General features: G+C 37.1%; 1 protein-coding gene across 2 annotated transcripts in view; it reads right to left on the bottom strand.

The window, feature by feature from the left end:
• The window catches only part of Atp7a (ATPase copper transporting alpha), a 228,203-nt gene that overhangs the window by 140,638 nt on the left and 66,452 nt on the right, over positions 1-21,113 (bottom strand). For both annotated transcript variants that reach the window (XM_087196603.1, XM_004867484.4), the window contains exon 3: positions 20,115-20,255. In XM_087196603.1, coding sequence (XP_087052729.1) covers positions 20,115-20,240 — 126 coding nt within the window. In that variant the 5' untranslated portion in view covers positions 20,241-20,255. The remainder of the gene's footprint in view (positions 1-20,114; positions 20,256-21,113) is intronic.

Below are 21,113 nucleotides of genomic sequence, written 5' to 3'. Positions count from 1 at the left end.
AGGCATGCACTACCATGCCTGGCCAAAATTAACTCATTTTTAAAGCTTCAGGACTGAAGGCTCCAGAGCTACTTTTGTTATCTTCTTTCTTACTCAACAAAGTACAAAATATTCACCTTTTTACAGTTATGATTAGTGAAAAATTATAAAATGTTTTTATGAATTTGCATAATTTCAAGACAAACTCACTGGAGAAAACCTGCAGTATAGTAAACAAAATAATTACTGACTACCGCCAGCTTTTCCAACATGGCTTTTTCACCAGAGAAAACTAAAAGCAATTCTATCCTTCTTGCCGTTGTGGGGGAAAAAATAAATACAAGAGCCTCTAAAACTGGTGTTATGCCAAAGTAGATGGATAATATGAAGGAAAATCTAATTTCGAAGCATATGAAAATGGCAAAATTCATATCTAAGAATTCGCATGAATGCCTCGGGTACAGAAAACTTAGGAAAAGGCATATTACAGTATTCAAATAAAGGGCATTTTTGGTTTGTTTGTTTCTTTGTTTTGGTAGTAGTATGGTCTTCAAACTAAACTACATTCCCAGCCCTTTTCTATTTCTTATTTTTGAGACATGCTATGTCACTAAGTTGACTGGCCTGGGCTTGAACTTGTGATCCTCCTGCCTCAGCCTCCCACAGTGCTGGGATTACAGGCATGCATCATCATGCCCAGCTAAATAAAACTTTTCTACCCCCAACTATCAACACAGTCTTAGCTAATCAGAGCTATAGTCAACAAATAAGAAACAATGCTTTTTTCCCCTACAAATAAAAATGAAACAAAGTTTATTTTGCTCCGTCTGGCAAAAATGAGTAAGAAACTCATGGAAAAAATCACCTACGGCTTCAGATTTGAAAACAAAGAATTGCCCACATACTAGCACCACATTAAACATGACTCTTGACTTAAGGAAATGTACCAAACTTCATAAAGGATTATAATGTGCCAATTGCTCAATTTTCAGTAATAAAAACAATGCAAATGAAGCAAATCTGCTCAAGATCTCATGAAAAGTCAGAGTCACAGACAAGAATACTGTAGAGGTAAGAAAATATAAATCCTGTATTTCACTGAAATGTCAGAACCACTTTGAAATCGCTGAAAAATGCGTAAAAAGTAATGTTTAGAGTAAAAATAATTAAAAAGCAGAGCTGCCACAAGTATGCGATCTAGAAATATATAAAATGTTCTAGTTCTCATGTAATGATTTATATATTTAAAAATGTAATGCACTTCTGATAATTAGAATCAATTGGATCTCTAATAGTAAATCTTGTGCTAAATCTGATGTCCATTTAGACAAAGATCCCTTTAGAATATTAACAACTGCTCTGAGTAGCATGTTTAAAAAATGCATTTTTGTTCATGTGAATCTACACTGGTCACAAGAAAATCATTCTGGGATGGAAGCAAGATGATCAAATTTCAAAGTGGCATTTTACTTTCCACCATCACTATAATAAAAATTGCATAGGGGCTGGGGATTTAGCTCAGTGGTTCGGGTGACTGCCTTGCAAGCGCAAGGTCCTGAGTTCGATCCCCAGTACCAAAAAAAAAAGTTGCATGAAAACAAAATTACAAGCAAGGCATGGCAGTACATGCCTATAATTCCAGCACTTGGGAGGCAGAGGCAGGAGGAGCACCAAAAGTTCGAGGCCAGCCCGGGCTACATAGTGAGTTCAAGGCCAGACTAAACTACATGGTGAGACACTGTCTCAAAAAAAAATTACAGAGACGGAGATTTAGCTCAGTGGTGCCGCTGCCTGCCTCGAAAGCGCAAGGTCCTGAGTTCAATCCCCGGTACCAAAAAAAAAAAAAATTACAGAATGCTTCTGGCAAGTAGAACCATCATCAATATAAATGAATCTTTTGGGGTTTTTTAAATTAATTTGTTGTTTTCTGAGACAAGGTCTCACTGTATAGTCCAGGATGGCCTTGAACTCACTGTGTAGCCAGCCTAGACTGTCCTCAAACTCGTGGAGATCCTCCTGCCTCAGCTTCCCAAGTGCTGAGATAATAGGCGTGGGCCATCACACCTGGCACAATCATTAATATAAAGTTGTTTTCTGGACGTTTGGTTTTTGTTCTTTTGTTTAGCACTAGGAACCCAGGGCCTTGTGCATGCTATGCAAGAACTCTACCACTGAACTACAGCCCCAGCCCTAAAGTTGTTTTTAAAATATTAAAATGGTAGGCACATCATGCAAATGAAAACACCACTCAGCTAAAACAACACATCTGGGGACTGACTCATTAATCCCCTCAATGAAAACAAAATGTTCAATAATAATCAATTCATAGTATAATATTTTTTAAAGTTTCCATATATTTTTAGTTCTTACAGCACAAATCCCCATTTTTGGCAAGAAAGAGATAATGTCAATTTTGTTAGACCCATCAATACAAAAAGCGGTGGAGAACTGGTGCAGAACAAAACTGAATGAAGCATGAGAAAGTGTTGAAATTAGCTACACTATCAGTGCTGAGAATCCTGAAGAGTGAAAAAGGGATAGGAAGAAGGTGGCATCAAAAAGGCCTGGAAATGGCAACTAGTGTGGAGATACATGAGGTAATTCCAATCCACTAGTCAGGGATCTCTACCTTAACAAAGTAAATAGGGAGGAAGGCCTGGACCAACTCTTAGAAGGAAATGGAACTGATGAGAATGTTATGTAAATGAATAGCAAGGATTCTCCTAGGTGACAGGTATAAGATTTCTTCAGCTAGTCTCTCTTGTGTATACCTGAAAGTAAGTATTCACTGGCCAACTGAGAGTTATCATGGGAATGCCTAAAAAAGTCAAACAATGTAATGTACTGTATTAACAGACAAAAGAAAAATATCGTATCTAGATGAAGAAAAAAGGCTGGGCTGGCACACACCTACAATCCCAGCATTCAGGAGGTTAAGGCAAGAGGATTACCAAGTGTTCAAGGCCAGCCAGAACTGTATAGTGAGACCTTGTCTCAAAAATACAAAAAGGGGCCAGGAATTTAGCTCAGTGGTGCTGTTCCTGCCTCACAAGCGCAAGGTCCTGAGTTTGATGCCTGGTACTGACAAAGAAAAAAAAGATCATTTGTGCAGGACGTGGTGATGCAAATCTGTAAATCCCAGCACAGGGGAAGCTGAGGAAGGAAGATCAGCACAAATTCAAGGCCAGCCTAGGTATACAGTGAGTTTAAAATCAGACTGAACTACATAGTGAGACCTTGACTCAAGAAATATATATATATAGGGACGGGGATTTAGCTCAGTGTTTTCACCACCTGCTGCACAAGCGCAAGGACCTGAGTTCAATCCCCGGCACCAAAAAAAAAAAAAAAATGAAATATATATATATTAATATATATATACATATATATTAAAAAGAAGCCTTTACTTTCCTTGTTTGAGCATTAAAAAATAATAAAAATATTTTGCTAGCATTGAAAAGAAAGAATACCATTTACAGGAGCCTCTCAGGCTGCCATACCACTGCCTCACAGCACTGTGGAGGTGAGGCTCTCTGGCCGCCATACCACCACCCCAGAGGGCCAAGGAGGTGAGCTGCTTGGGCCATCGTACCACCACACCAGAGCACCGAGGACGTGAGCTGTGTGGGCGCCAGCACACACACACACACACACACACACACACACACACACACACATCCTGGCTGTGCTGAGTCATTACCTGGATCCACACCAGAGAGTTGCAGGGGTCATAAAGGACATTGTTCTGAGCTTGAGAAGATAGAGTAGAAGTGAACAACAGAAGGAGGGCCTCTCGGAGGCCCGTTGACAAAAATTAAAGCCCACTTCGCTTTTAAAAGTGAAGAAAATCTCTGCACTAAAGGCACACCAGACCACCTTAGGTGGGGGAGCAGCAGTGTGGACCAGAGCACTGCGGCTGCAAGCAGATCCCAGCCAGGGCTCCACCCCGACCCCAGAGGCTGGGGCACACTGGCCCAAGCCAAGGCCCCACCTGGAAAAGAGCAAAACAGGCACACAAGCATCAGCCAGAGGTTCACCCCAATACCATCAGTAAGTATGTGAGACCCTAGCCAGAAGCTTCCTCACACAATAGGAACTGGGGTGCACAGCCCCCAGCCAAAAGCCCTCCCAAACAACAGCTACATAGGGGCCCTAGCCAGTGGCACACCTAGATATCATCCCAAGCGTACACAAGCCCCAGCCAAAAGCCCACCCAGACAACAGATCAGCTCAGGGATCCGGAAGGCCACCTTTCTGAACCCAGGAATTAGTGTACTGATCAAGCAGCAGAGAAAAGGCAGCTCTGTGGCTTGCTGAGAAGTGAAGACCACTGGGTGAGCAAAAAGTTGCCTCAACAAAGGCACAGCAGGCTGCATATGTTGAAATGAGAAGACATGTAAACAAGTCTCAAAACCAGACTTCCAGATCACCCAAGGCAACCCCAAAGGAAAATGAAATGGAACAATCTGATACTCAACCACCTGGATTCTCTGAACTGGCAACAAAAGAGGATCTGGAAAAAATGAAATCAGAAATAATTTCTCACATAACAGCAGAGATTGTGCCCATAGTGCAAGACATGATTAATAAATCTAGAGCAGACACAGATAAAAAAAATACAGGAGCTGAGGAACATGATGGAATCCCAACATAGGAAAAAAATGGAATCCATAAAATAGATGCAAACAGATTTCCAGGAGATTAAAAACTCCATTGAAAGTTTACGCAACAGAATGAGCCAATGTGAGGACAGAATTTCAGATAAAGAAAAAAAAGATTGCAATTAGTGACAAGGAAAAGAAAAATTGCTTTAAAATAGTAAGGGACCATGAGAAATCAATCCAGCAGCTGCTAGACGATGCAAAGAAGAATAACATAAGACTGATTGGAGTCAATGAAGAAACAGGAGAGAGTGTAGATGACATAAAAAAAAAAACTATTCACAGAAGTGATGGCAGAAAACTTCCCAAGCAGGGGAAAAGAACTTGACATACAGGTAAGTGAGGCACATAGGACTCCAAAGAGCCTTGATCAAAAAAAAAAAATCTACACATAGGCATATAATAGTTAGGATTCCAGAAACTCAACAGGAAAACAAAATTCTACAAGCAATGAGAGAAAAGAAACAAATCACATACAAAGGAAAGCCCATCAGAATCACAACAGACTTCTCAATGCAAACCCTCAAGACAAGAAGAGCTTGGAGTGATATATTTGAAGCCCTAAAGGAAAACAGCCTCCAACCCAGATTGACGTACCCTGCAAAACTATCTTTCAAAATTGATGGAGAAATAAGATACTTTCATGACAAAGAGCACATTAGGAACTTCATGAATACCAAACCAGCACTCCAAAAAATTTTAGACAATATCCTAGGAAAAGACTATGAGGATCACAACCCCAGGAAGCCCAGCAGAATGAATCCACTGGGCACAACAAGAAATTAAAAGCAAATGGGGAGGATCCAACAAAAAGAAAAAGTCATGACAGAGATAAGTCAATATGCATCAGTTATAACCACCAATGTTAATGGTCTCAATTCACCAATCAAAAGAAATATATTGGCAGAATGGATCAAGAAGCAAGATCCAACAATATGCTGCATACAAGAATCACACTTAATTCAAAAAGAAACTCATAGACTGAAAGTTAAAGGGTGGAAAACAATACTCCATGTGACAGGACCCTGAAAAAAAGCAGGAGTAGCTATCCTCTTTGCAGATCAAGTGGATTTCAAACCAAAATCTGAAACACTTCTGGTCCCAAATATTTCAGATAAGGCACAGTCAACCTGTATGTACAAATCTATTGTGAACATGTGTTTTCATTCCTTTTTAAGTAAAATCTTAAGAACAGAACTGTTGGTTCTTAACAGTAATACAAGAAATTTCTATATTGTTTTCCAAAATGGTTTTAGCATTTTACATTCACATTAGCAGTATTAGAAAGTTCTAAGTGGCTCACACCTAAGCTGACATGTGTTCTTTTAAAACTTTTAATTTACTCTCCCTAATGACTGTATAATACGATCTTGTTATTGTACTGATTAGTATTTTTCTGATTCTAGTGTGTCCCCCCCTTCCTTGTGCTGCACTGGCTATTTCTCATCTTGTGTCTACTTTTTAATTGGGTTATCTATTAATGAGCTGTAAGAGTTCTTTACATATTCTGGTCATAGGTTATATATATTATAAATATGTTCTGGTTAAGGACTACATTTCATTTTCTTCACGATGTCTTTTAAATGTCTAAATTGTGATGGAATCTCATTTTTCAATTTTTTTTTATACATCATGTTTTTTGTATCCTAGGAAATCCTTGCCTACCCTAAATTCATAAACATTTTCCCTTATAATTACTTCTTAAAGTCCTATAGTTTTAGTCTTTCATATTTAGGTTCATAGATCCTTTCAAGTTATTTTTATGTATGGAAATAAAGGGTTGAGGTTAATTTTTTACACATGGATACCAGGTGTTCTCGTACTATTTGTTGAAAACATCTTTTCCTCTGCTCGAGTTATGTTCTATAAAATGTTGACGTTAAACAATATTTCAAAAAATCAGTGGACCATATACGTATGGTTCTATTTCTAGATTCTCTCTTTTATTCCATTCATCTATGTCTTTCCTTAGGCCAACATTGCCTTGATTACTGTAGCTTTAGAGGAAGTCTTAAAATTGGGTAATAAATGTCTTCCAACACTGTTATTTTTTTTCTTTTTACTTTTCTAGGTCCTTTGTGCTTCTACATAACTTTTAAATTTCAATATCCAATTCTTCATTTATAGCAAGTATACATAAACCTGAATTTTTATATATACCTTGTATTTTCTAATCCTGCTAAATTCAAGTACAAGTTCTAGGGGCTCCTAGAGATTTCTTAGTATTTTCTCTGTACATGATCATTTCATCTACATATAAAGATTTTACTTCTACCTTGCCAATTCTATGCTATTTGTTTATTTTTATTGCCAGACGATTTTGGTTTGGGCCTATGTTTCAAAGTTTAATGGACAGATGAAGAGTAGGCATATCTGTCCTTGTTCCCCACCTTAAGGAGAAAGCATTGCATCTTTTCCATTCATATAAGGCGTTTTTGCTGGAAGTATGGAATACATGTCTTTTATCTGTTGAGAAGGTTTTGTTCTACTTCTAGTCTCCTGATAGCTTTTACCATGAACAGCTGTAGAATTTAGTCCAATACTTTTTTACCAACTACTGACAGGATAATATGGCTTTTTCCTTTCCTCTGTTAAAATGATGACTTATGGAGGCGGATCTTCCAATGCTGAACCAACACTGCCATCCCTATAGTAAAACCACTTTCTACATACTGCCAGATCTGACTTCTAATAGTTGGTTTTGTTAAACAAATTTTTATGTTCATACTTTTCACTTCTATTATCTTTATCCAGTTTCAGTATTAGCACAATGTTGATTTCCTAAAATGAGGGGACAGGCATTCCTTTTTTCTGCTTTAAATGTTTGATATAATTTATCAGTTATAATGTGTATGAGCCTGTTGTCATATAGGTAGGTTTTCAGGCTAGGAATATACTTTCTTTAATAGGTGCTATTCAAATTTTATATTTCTTCCAGAGTCAGTTTCATTAATTTGTCTTCCAAGGTACTTCATACAGGTTGTCAAATTTATTTCAAAAAAATTTTTGCAATATGCTTTCTATATCCTTTTAAATTCTGTAAAATCTGTGGTAATGACCTCTAAATCTTGATATTGCAATTTTAAAAATGTGTAATTGATATTGTGCAATAGGAAGAAAAGGTCTAAGAGGGTAGAGGAAGTGGGAGGGGTAGGGGAAAGGAAAGAAGGGAAAAGAAAAAATATGAGAAAAGGAAAAAAATGGAAACAAAGTCTTTGTAAATAGGGAAGGGTTGGGGCCGGGGATTTAGCTCAGTGGTTCTGCCACCTGCCTCACAAGCAGAAGGTCCCAAGTTCGATCCCCAGTACCAAAAAAATAAATAAATAGGGAATGGTGGAGGGGGTGAAGGGAGGGCAGAGGAGTGGGGAAAAAATAAGAACCAAGATACATCATGTAAAAGTACAAGATCCCAATGATGAATGTAACTGTATTTTACACCTAAAATGTACCAATAAACTTAATGGGGAAAAAAAGAATACAATTTACAATAGCATTCAAAAACAAAATACTGAGCTAGAGATGTAGCGCAGTGGTCGAGTGTTTGCCTAGCATGTGCAAGGATCTGGGTTCAATCCTTAAACATAAATCTCATAAAATATGTATAGGAACTGTATGGTGAAAACATACTCCTGATAAAAGAAAATAATACCTAAGTAAATAAAATGATATACAAGGTACATGGACTGGAAATCTCAATATTGTTAAGACATTAACTCTATCCAAATGGATCTACAAGATAAACACAATCCTATGCAAAATCCCAGCATACATTTTTGTACAAATTTATAAAGTACTAAAATGCATATGAAAAGGAAAATGAACTAAAATATACAAAACAATTTTGAAAAATAAGAAAAAGCAATAGAATCACACTACTTGCCTTTAATATTCATTGTGAATCACATTTTATTTGTTTGCTATTTGTTGTTTGATGAGTCACAGTCTCATTATGTAGTCCAGGCTGGCTTTAAAATTGCTAGGTGCCTAATAGTTCACATGACAACTAACAAAGTAGTTGAAGTAAAAGAACATGTCCATTGGCCTTTGCTCTAAAAGGCTGTGGGTTACTTATCTCCACAGTCACTGCATTTCAGACACAGCAGTATTTCTATGGTACTGGAAACTGTACACATATGGTATGTAAATAATATGAAACTATTTTTTTAAGGTTTGGAGAATCTTTTAAGATGTTAAAGAAATAAAACTACTGGAAAAACAAACAAAAACCAAAACAGGGCCGGGGATTTAGCTCAGTGGTTCCACTTCCTGCCTCGCAAACAGAAGGATCCGAGTTCAATCCCTGGTACCAAAAAAAAAAAAAGGAAAAAAAATTGGGATTAGAAGTCCCATGTGACCCAGCTATCCCCCTTCTGGGAATCTCCCCAAAAGAGTTTAAGGCATCATACCACAATGATATATGTGCACTCATGTTTATAGTGACACAGTTTATAACAGCTAAATCTTAGAAACAACCCAAATGTCCATCAAGTGATGAATGGATAAAAAAAGATGTGGGGTTTTTTTATACAATGGAGTATTGTTCAGCCATAAAGAAAGATAAACTTGAGACATGTATAGTTAAATGGATGCAACTTGAGACTATACTCTTAAGTGAAATAAGTCAGACACATATGTGTAAATATCGCATTGTCTCTCTGGTGTGAGAAACTATAAAGGTAAATAAGGACCAAAATGTATAATAGATAATATGAAATAAGAAGAAACTGTTCAAAAGGAAAGGGAAACTCTGAAAAGGGGAGGGCAAGGGAAAGGAAGGGAAAAGAGAAAATAACTAGAAAAGAAGGAAAAAAATGGCAACAAACCTTTTGTAAAGAAGGGAAGAGAGGTTGAAGGGAGCGAAGGGGATTGGGAGAAAAGGAAGAATCAAAATACATCATGTACAGGTACAAACTCCCTTTGATGAATATGATCATTATGTATATTTAACCTGTACCGATAAAATTACTTTTTAAAAAGAAGGTGGGATGGATAATATCTAATTAATAGATCAGTTATCAAGATTGATGATAATTCACACATTTTTAAAATTTTCAAAAAAATTCATTATTCACAAACTGAACAAGGTAGTTGGCTGGAATGGCAAGAGTAATGAACACAGAGTTAATTTGATTTTATAATGGCTAGAGAGTGGGGATAAAAACGAATTTCTAGGGCTTGAGAGTTCAATTTCCATAGAAACTAAGTCTCAAGAAGCATGCAGATTTCGTTACCTATAGTGCCAGGTATGTGGTGGTAGAGAAGAGAAGGGTAGTAATCAAAATACTTTGCAGTCAAATATCAAACATGGATTCAACTCTTCATTACCATCAGGCATAACAGATGTTCAATCAATGTAAGTGCTTCTCTCCTTCTCTTCATAATACTTTTTTTCATTTCTTAGGACTATTCTTAGCTAAGAATTCTTAGAGGTGGGAAAACCCAATAATGTCTAACACCTTAACCCATAAAACAAGGAACTTGAATCATACATCTTTTACCTTCATCTCTACCCACTGTCACTTCTCTATGTACACTGTTCATTCTAATCTTAGTTTAACATGTCTCATTTTCTTGAGTCTCTGAATGAGATGTTATAGGGCTTTATCAACAATGGCCCACCTTCCTTTGCATCATCAACTCTCAAATATCAGTAAAAACTCATTTCAAGAGCAATCTAACTTGCTCTTAAAGAAGTCTTCCATGACCAATTTCTCTCTCTCTCTCTCTCTCTCTCTCTCTCTCTATGCCACAATCTTTAGTTGAATATTGTCAAGTACATGCCCAGACTGGCTGATAATTAAATGCCATAATTTATGAAATATCTTGTTTTTTCCTCTTTCCTGTAAAAGATTGTAGCATCTTTAAAGACAAAGAATGTATCTTATATAAATTTATATCTCTAAATGTAACACACTATCAGGTGTATATGGGGAGAATCAGTAAATGTTTCATCAGGTAAACAGGTATAATGGGAGAGATTAAACTGTACTATGCAATTGCTTTAATTGCATATACATATTCTGGAAACTATTTTCCTTTCAATGAGAACTGAATTTTCCTCTCTATAAATTACTTGTTGGTAGATGTACTCAAGTAAGACCAAATTAATACATCTATTTTTTAGGGTAGTGTGAGGGTAATGTGGAACTAACAATATTTTTTTTGCTTCTGCTGCTTTTGTTGTTTGATGATCTGTAATATAGAAGAACACTTCTAGAAAGTCTTAAATTATACATGTATATCTGGTTTTGCACTTATCTACTTATGGGACATTTAAAAGCTTTAATAATAAAAGAATCTGTGGCTATCATGAAGTACATATTAAACACATTTATGAGGTCTTGGTCAGTTTCTTTTATTTACCAAAATTTTTAATGTGTACATTACATAAGTAGATAGGAATATCAACTATTTGTGCATCAATTTGGTATATATTTACAAAAATGAGAAGGTACAGTAAGTAAAGTGACTTAATATGCTGTGTTACTTAAGTATCTCTTGTATTTTTTTCCTATCCAACATCCTTTCTAAATTGATGTATCAAGTGATGTTTTCAAAATATTTTAGCTAAATATTTGCATTTGTTTATGACTACTAATTATATTATCAGGAATAATTGAGTTTTCAATAACATAAATGTGCAACTTGTAATTTATTTTGAATATGGGCCAGGGATTTAGCTCAGTGGTTCTGCCGCCTGCCTTGCAAGCACAAGGTCCCAAGTTCGATCCCCAGTACAAAAAAAAATAAATCCGACACCATACTGAGGTCCTGAGTCACACGGAAGATGCCCAATCAACCCGCTGCAGACACGCAGGTCTGCCCATGCCCTACCGAGGTCCTGAATCGCACAGAACACGCTGAATCAGCCCGCTACAGACAGGCAGGTCTGTGCATGCCCTACCGAGGTCCTGAGTCACATGGAACACAAACCGAATCAGCCCTCTGCATACAGGCAGGTCTGTGCACGCCCTACTGAGGTCCTGAGTCATGCCAAAGACACCGAATCACCCCACTGCAGACAGGCAGCCACCTGATTCCACACTACAAAGACGCAGACGACACCAGACCACCAGACAAAGGTACTGAGTCCCAATGTTCCCGGCCCAGAGGTAGGGGCTTCTGAGCCATCGTCCCACTGCTCCTGGTCCAGAGGAAGGGGCTTTCCGGTCACCATCCCTCCCGCTGCTCCCAGCCCAGAAGAAAGGGCTTTTGGGCCACCTTCTGTCCAGCTGCTCCTGGCCCAGAAGAAGGGGCTTCCATGCCACCATCCCTCCCACCGCTTCTGAGCCACCATGCCACTGCTCCTGGTCCAGAGGAAGGGGTTTCCCGGGCAACATCCCTCCGGCTGCTCCCAGTCCACAGGAAAGGGCTTTTGGGTCACCATCCCTACCGCTGCTCCCAGCCCCTGTCCCACCTCACCCAGCTCAGAGGAGGTAATCCGTGCAGGTGCTAACAGACCCCTGACCCAGTTGAAATGAGAAAACATGGAAATAAGTCCCAAAACCAGACTTCCAGATCACCTACAGCAACCCCAAAGGGAAATGAGATGGAACACTCTGATACTCAACCACCTGGACCCAATGAACTGGCAACAAAAGGGGATCTGGAAAAAATGAAATCAGAAATAATTTCTCAGATAACTGGAGAAATTGTGTCCCTAGTGCAAGACATGATTAATAAATCTAGAGAGGAGCTCAGGAACATGATGGAATCCCAACAGAGGAAACAAATGGAATCCATAAAACACATGCAAATAGATTTCCAAGAGATGAAAAGCTCCACTGAAAGTCTACACAGCAGAAGGAGCCAATGTGAGGACAGAATTTTAGATATAGAAGATAAGATAGCAATTAGTGACCAGGAAAAGAAAAATTGCTTCAAAATTATAAGGGAACATGAGAAATCAATCCAGCAGCTGCTAGATGATGCAAAAAAGAATAACATAAGACTGATTGGGCTCAATGAAGAAACAGGAGAGAGTGGAGATGACATAAAAAAATCTCTTCACAGAAATAATGGCAGAAAACTTCCCAAGCAGGGGAAAAGAACTTGACATACAGGTAAGTGAGGCACATAGGACTCCAAATAGCCTTGATCCAAAAAAATCTACACACAGGCATATAACTGTTAAGATTCCAGAAACACAACAGAAGAACAAAGTTCAACAAGCAGTTAGAGAAAAGAAACAAATCACATACAAAGGAAAGCCCATCAGAATCACAGCAGACTTCTCAACACAAACCTTCAAGGCAAGAAGAGCTTGGAGTGACATATTCCAAGCCCTAAAAGAAAACAGCCTCCAACCCAGATTGATGTACCCTGCAAAACTCTTTCAAAATGGATGGAGAAATAAGATACTTTCATGACAAAAAGCACCTTAGGAACTTCGTGAATACCAAACCAGCACTCCAAAGAATTTTACACAATATCTTACGAACAGGCATTGAGGATCACAACCCCAGGAAGCAAAGCAGAATAAACGCATCTGGCATAACAAGAAATTAAATGTAAAGGGGGAGAACCCAACAAAAAGAAAAAGTCATGGCAATGACAAGTCAATATGTTTCAGTTATAACCATCAACGTTAATGGTCTCAATTCAACAATCAAAAGAAATAGACTGGCACAATGGGTCAAGAAGCAAAATCCAACAATATGCTGCATACAAGAAACACACTTAATTCAAAAGAAAACTCACAGACTGAAAGGTAAAGGGTGGAAAACAATACTGCATGTGACAGGAACCCGAAAAAAAGCAGGAATAGCTATTCTCTTGGCAGATCAAGTAGATTTCAAACCAACACTGATTAAGAGAGATGAAGAAGGACACTACATCCTTGTAAAGGGAAGAATCCAAGAGGAAGAGATGACAATCATAAATATCTATGCACCAAACACTAGAGCACCCAACTATATAAAACAAATACTAACGGACATGAAAAGTCATCTATGCACTAATACAATTTTAGTGGGGGACCTCAACACCCCACTGTCACAAATAGATAGATCAACTAGACAAAAAATAAGTAATGAAATACTAGAACTCAATCGAACTCTTGAACAAATGAACTTAACAGATGTTTACAGAGTCTTCCACCCCACAAAATCAGAATACACATTCTTCTCAGCTGCACATGGGTCATTCTCCAAAATAGACCACATACGCACACATACAACATGTTTAAGTAAGTGTAAAGGAATTGAAGTTATCCCCTGTATATTATCAGACCATAGTGCGATGAAACTGGAGATCCATAGCAAAAGAAACTCAAAAAATTTCATAAACTCGTGGAAATTGAACAACACACTTCTGAATAACCAACGGGTCACAGAGGAAACTAAAGAAGAAATCAGACAGTTCCTCCAATTAAATGACAATGACAATACAACATATCGGAATCTATGGGACACAACGAAAGCAATCTTACGAGGGAAATTCATAGCCAAACACCCTCACTGGAGGAAAGATAGCCTCTTTAATAAATGGTGCTGGAAAAATTGGGCTTCAACTTGCCAAAGATTAAAACTAGACCTATATCTCTCACCAGGCACTAAACTAAAATCAAAATGGATTAAAGATCTAAATATTAAAATAGAAACTCTGAACCAGTTGGAACAGAGGTTAGGTAGAACCCTTGAAGACATCAGTGTAGGAAAAGATTTTATGAACAAAACCTCAGTTGCCCGTGAACTAGCACAAACAATCAACCAATGGGATCTCTTCTTATTAAAAAGTTTCTGCATGGCAAGAGAAACCACCAGCAGTGTGAAGAGACAACCCACAATGTGGGAAAAAATCTTCACCTGCTCTTCCTCAGACAAAGGTCTACTATCTCCAATCTATAAAGAACTTAAAAAGATCAGACCTCCCAAATTTAAAGACCCAATCCAAAAATGGGCATCTGAAATGAACAGACATTTCTCAGACAAGGAAGTAGAAATAGCAAAGAAATACATGAAAAAATGTTCAACATCACTGGTCATTCGAGAGATGCAAATGAAGACAATGCCGAGATTCCACCTCCAGAAAGAATGGCTGCTATCATGAAATCAACCAATAACAAATGCTGGTGGGGCTGTGGGGAAAGAGGAACCCTGCTCCACTGCTGGTGGGAGTGTAGACTGGTGCAAGCACTGTGGAAGTCAGTATGGAGATACCTCAAAAAACTAGGACTGGAAGTCCCATTTGACCCCGCTATTCCACTGCTGGGGATCTTCCCCAAAGAATTAAAAGAATCATACCACAGTGATAGATGTGCACCCATGGTCATATCAGCACAGTTTGTAATAGCTAAAACTTGGAAACAGCCCAAATGCCCATCAACTGGAGACTGGATAAAGAAAATGTGGGTTTTTTATAAAATGGAGCACTACTCAGCCATAAAAAATGAGAAATTAGAGACATTTATAGCTAAGTGGATGCACATTGAGGCAATACTCTTAAGTGAAATAAATAGGACACACATGTATAAATACCAAATAGTTTCTCTGGTGTGAGAAACTGAAAGTGTAAATAAGGACTAAAATGTATAATAGGTAATGTGAAATAGGAAGAAAAGGGGCAAGGGGGAAGGAAGTGGGAGGGCTAGGGGAAAGGATAGAAGGGAATGGGATTAATATGAGAAAATGGAAAAATAGGAACAAAATCTTTGTAAATGGGGAGGACTGGAGGGGTTGAAGGGAGGGCTGGGCAAGAGTGAAAAATAAGAACCAAGAGAGACCATGTAAAGGTGCAAATTTCCAATGATGAATGTCATTACATTGTATACCTAAAATGTTCCAATGATTAGAATGAATAATCGATAATGTAAAATGGGAAGAATAGGTCCAAAGGGGTAGGAGTAGTGGGAGGGGCAGGGGAAAGGAAAGAAGGGAAAGGAAAAAATGCTGAGAAATGGAAAAAATGGAAATAAAGTCTTTGTAAATAGGGAAGGGTGGAGGGCGTGAAGGGAAGGCTAGGAATGGGGGAAAAATAAGAACGAAGATGCATTATATAAAGGTACAATTCCCAATGAGAAATGTAATTGTGCTGTATACCTACAATGTCCCAATAAAAGAATTTAATACAAAAAAAAATAAAAATAAAAAAATAAAAATAGTGCTCACTTCGGCAGCACATATACTAAAAAAATAAAAATAAATCCTATATATCTTCTCTAATTTATTTTGAATATCAGAACTATTTTTTTCTCAATTTAAATTCTATGGGCTAAAGGAGCAATGTTAGTTTGAATGTAAGCTTTGTTGACTTTTGTTCTATGTTCAAAGTACTGAGCACTACTTGATCTACTGCTTTCCTGTGTGAATGATTACTAAGAATTATGAACTGGAAAAATGACTTATCCCCCAAAGCCTGATTTGTCTCATGTAAACATAATGTATGGCACATTTGCAAAAATATATCCTATAAAATCTGAAAAAAAATTATTACATACATGTACCAACTCCCCACAATTAATGTAATCATTATGTACTACAGGTACGTACTAATAAAAAACAAAGATCTAAATGTTAAAGCAGAAACAATTAATCTACTAGAAGCTAAAATAGGTGAAATTCTTTTTTTTTTGGTACTGGGGATCGAACTTGGGACCTTGGGCTTGCAAGGGAGGTGTCGGAACCACTGAGCTAAATACCTGGCCCAAGGTGAAACTCTTGAAGACATAATCATAGGCAGGGACTTTCTGAACAGGACCCAAATTGCACAAGAAACAAAATCAAATATTAACAAATGGGATCATATGAAATGGAAAACCTTCTGCTCAGCAACAACCAATTCAGTGAAGAGACAACCTACAGAATGAGAAAAACAATTTGCCAGCTATTTCTTACACAGAAGAATAAAATCTAAAATATGTAAAGGTCTGAAAAAAATAGACCTCCTAAAATAAAAACCCCAATCAAAAAAGGTGTACTGAAATGATGAGACACTTACTAGAAGTCCAAATAACCAATAAATATATTAAAAAATGCTCAACATCTCTGGGCATCAGAGAAATGCAAATTAAAACAACACTGAGGTTCTATCTTACTCCAGAAACAATGACCATCACCAAATAATCAAATAATAACAAATGCTGGAGAAGCTAGGGGGAAAGGAACCCTTGTACATTCTTTTTTTTTTTTTTTTTTTGGTACCGGGGATCAAACTCAGGACCTTGTGCTTTCAAGGCAGGCAGCGGAACCATTGACCTAAATCTCCAGCCCCCCTTCTACGTTCTTGATGGAAATGTTAACTAGTATAGCCACTATGGAAACCAGGATAGAAATTAATCAAAAAACTAAAACTAAAAATCCCATTCTTCCCAGCTATTTCTCCTCTGAGTACCTTTCCAAAAGTGTTAAAGAAATCATATTACAGTGATATATGCACGCCTATGTTTATGGCAGCACAATTCATAATAGCTAAATTTTGGAAGTGGCCCATATGTCTATCAACAGATGAATGAATAAAGAAAATGTTTTATTTAAACACCATGGACCACTACTCTGCCATAAAGAAATTTGACTTTGAGTCATTCATAGAAAAATGGATCTACCTAGGGTATTTTGGGTTTTGTTGTTTTTTTTGACAAGGTCTCACTATATAGTTCAAACTGGCTGTGAATTTACTATGTAGCCCAGGCTGGCCTTGAACTGAGGCAATCTTCCTGCCTCAGCCTCCAGAGTGCTAGGATTAAAGGCATGTGCCACCACACCCAGCTTGGATTCACCTTGAAACCATGTTATGTGAAATAAACCAGACATGCAGTCTTTAATATCACATGATTTCTCTTATGTGAGGTACCCGAAATATAAATAAAGAGCAACATAAAGATAAAGGAGTGGGCTGGGGATTTAGCTCAGTGGTGCTGCCGCCTGCCTCACAAGCGCAAGGTCCTGAGTTCGATTCCCAGTACCAAAAAAAGGGGGGGGGAGTGGATGAAAATGAATTAAGATGTGTTATGTACATGTACCAATTGCATTATGTACTGCAAACATGTACTAATAAAAATTTTAAGAAAAAAAGAAAATCAATTCAGCACAGCTGTAATCCCAGCACTCTAGGAGGTTAACGCAAGTGGTCACAAGTTCAAGCCAGCCTGGGAAAATAAGCAAGACCCTGTCTCAAAATAAAAATTAGAAAAGGGCTGTATATATAACCCATTGTGAAGGCCCTGGGCTCAGCCTCCAGTGCTGCAAGAAAAGAGAAAAAAGAAAACTTAATTGACCATATGTTCATGAGTTTACTTCTGTATAATCTTATCTGTTCCATTGATCAGTTTATTTGTCTCTTGGTTTTGATTATTGTTGCTGGTACTTTGGGTTCTCATTTTTTAAACAAGTGCCACCAAGCTATTTAGCTTTCATTGTTTATAATAATTATGTCAATAATTTATTTTAACTAAATAAAAATTAGAATATGCAGACAAGTCACTTTTTTCACTATGATTCTTATATTCAAAATATAGTAGGCGATGTGTTTCAAAAGGAAAAAATAGGCTGAGGATGTAGCTCAGAGATAGAGCACTTACCTAGAATGCACAAAGCCTGGGTTTAAACCCCAGCACATCACAAAGAAAAAATAAGATGGTATAACAAAAGTCAAGAGTGCGTAAAGAAGAGATGTTGCCACATACATTACTGGGTAAGCCTATAAGTGCAACAGGAAGAAGGTCAATACATATAATAATAGTTACTTACATGGTACTTTGAGAGCTATGTTAAGAATTCAATAATCAGTATTGCTTTCACAACTTTTCTGTGAAAGATATGTAACTGTCAACATAATTTTACAGATGCGGACTAGGGCTGACAGGAACAGTAGCTAATAGACATTCAGTCATAATCCCACAGATGGTAGCTTTGCTCCATTGCTTCTCAGTCAAGCTCATACACCAAATATCTGAACCTGTAGAACAGTGGCTAATAAATTAACCACTCAGAAACTAAATTTGGTTGTAGAGTCATTTTCATTTTTATTTTTGTGATAAAATTCTGCTGTGATGAGATACTCTATTTTAAATATTCTAATTTTCATTGATACTTTCCAAACTGTTAGGAGGACTATGATGAATGTTTAGTCTAGTAATACTGACTTTTAGTGTATTCTGCACTGCTCTAGTGTCACTGTATAACAAATAAGGCCGGACCATCTAATTCAATAACAATATAATCTAAACTCCATTGTACCTTAAAAGTAATATATTCAAATTCCATTTCTTCTTTTTTTGACATGATGGATATGCATTGGTAATAAAAAATAAAGTGTTTCAGTACAGCAATAAAGGTACTACTCAAGACACTTCAAGTTATATCTGTATCATTATCCTTTGCAGTAGCAAGTAGCAAGGTGAATCAACAACAGTTCCATATTTGGTCTCTTGTCACAACTACGCCATTCTGTTGTTACAGTAAAAAGCACCCACAAACAATATATTGTATTGACAAACTAATGAGTGTGGCTATTCTAATAAAACTTTACTTAATAGACATAGAAATTTGAATTTCATATAATTTTCATGTTGACCAAAATTTAAAAAGACCATTTTTAGGATGAACACAGGCACCTGATGTAGTCTTCAAAATACTTATTAACATGAGCTGCATCTTCAACTACAGTATATTTGAAATATTATTGATGCTTAAGAAATGTTCAATAATACTGCATTCATTCTTGAGCACTGATGATTTTTCTAGGTTTTTTTTTTTGGTACCGGGGATCAAACTCAGGACCTTGAGCTTGCAAGGCAGGCACAGTGCCACTGAGCTAAACTCTCAGCCCTCTAGGCATCTTCACATCAATTTTCAACTGCATAAATAATAACTGCCTTGCTATAAAAAAGCCTCCTAACCTATTCTCTGAGAAAATACATTTTATTTCAGTAGATTGCATAATAAAAAAGTATAAATATATATTTACATATTTATAAAATATTCATCAATAAATATACAACCACCCTATCAAAGTTCCATGTTCAGATGTTTTGGTAGTTGTTGTTTTATACTTATAAAATATTCATCTATAAATATACAACCAGAGAGAGAAGAGGGAGAGAGAAAAAATACATGTATACAATCACAATATCAAGATTCCATGTTCAGACATTTTGGTAGTTGTTGATTTGTTTTGTTTGCTTTTTTTTGGACAAGGTCTTGCTGTATAGTCCAGGCAGGACTTGAACTTGCTATATAGCCCAAGCTAGCCTCAAATTCATTGGGATTTTCCTGCCTCAGCCTCCTGAGTGCTGGAATTACAGCCATGTACCATCATGCCTGGCTTCACATGTTTTTGAACTCAATTTCTTTTTCTTTTTTGTAAAGAAAAATTAACAGGACAAACAAAATATATTTAGCTTCCCATTAGAAATTTAATAATCTTTATTGCCAAATGGATCAGTGCCTCTTCTTTTATCCCACTGTCAGAAGTAATTTTGTAACAAAATTCCAGTCACCAGCATTTGACTTCACTAATTTCCAGAGAATAACTTACTTTAATGTGATGTACGCCATTCACTTTTCCGATCTGCTGTTCAATGGTCCAAACACAGGAATTACATGTCATTCCCTCAATAGAGATGATAACAGAATTCACACCAATACCTGCATCCATTTTCATTTCTTCTTTACATTCCTGTTAGAAACAATAAGTCCATTAATTTCAGCCATGGAAATAATCTTTTCTCAAATCTGCCCCTACCTCCCAAGTGAAAATGTGCTAGTAATAAATGTCAGCATTCTTTTCTACTTGCTTATGAAAAAGTTTCCTCACTTTTGATGAGATAAAGGAAAGTGGTTTCTATGGCTAAGGTAACTAAAACTAAAAATGTACAATACTCAAATAATAAAAGTAACTAGGTTTCAGAGTGATTTCCTGCTTACTAAACATTTTTCCATACATAATCCAATTTAATATTAGAAGTAGAGAGAATGAAGAACCAATAATGCCAAAAATAACACAATAGCCAATAAGGTCCTATGTCATTTCCCATACATGCCTTTCTAACCTCTCTAACCTTTTTCATGTATTTATTTGCTGTTTCTACTTCTTCATCTGAGAAGTGTCTATTCATTCCATATGCCCATTTTTGCATTGGGTCTTTAAATTTGGGGTCATCTGATTTTCTTTTTTTTTGGTACTGGGGATAGAACTCACAACTTTGCACTTGCAAAACAGGCATGGTGCTAGAGCTAAATCCCCGGCCCGGGGAGGGGGGGTCTGATTTTTTTGAGTTCTTTATATATTCTACATAATAGTCCTTTGAGGAATGGCTGCCAAAAATTTTTTCCCACACTGTTGGTTGTCTTTTCACTCTGTTGGTGGTTTCTCTTGCTGTGCAAAAGCTTTTTAATAAGATGAGATCCTAGTTGTTCTTTGAGATATTCCCTGTTCGATTGGGGATTTATTCATAAAGTCTGTGTCTAAACTAATGTCTTCAAGCATTCTATCTATTCTGTCTTCCAGCGGATGTAGTGTTTCTGTTTTAATATT

The sequence above is a fragment of the Heterocephalus glaber genome, unplaced genomic scaffold (assembly GCF_053883595.1).
Source record: "Heterocephalus glaber isolate CG9 unplaced genomic scaffold, H.glaber_assembly_v1.0 deba00001613, whole genome shotgun sequence".
NCBI lineage: Eukaryota > Metazoa > Chordata > Mammalia > Rodentia > Bathyergidae > Heterocephalus > Heterocephalus glaber.
This window is presented reverse-complemented; position numbering and strand designations above follow the sequence as displayed.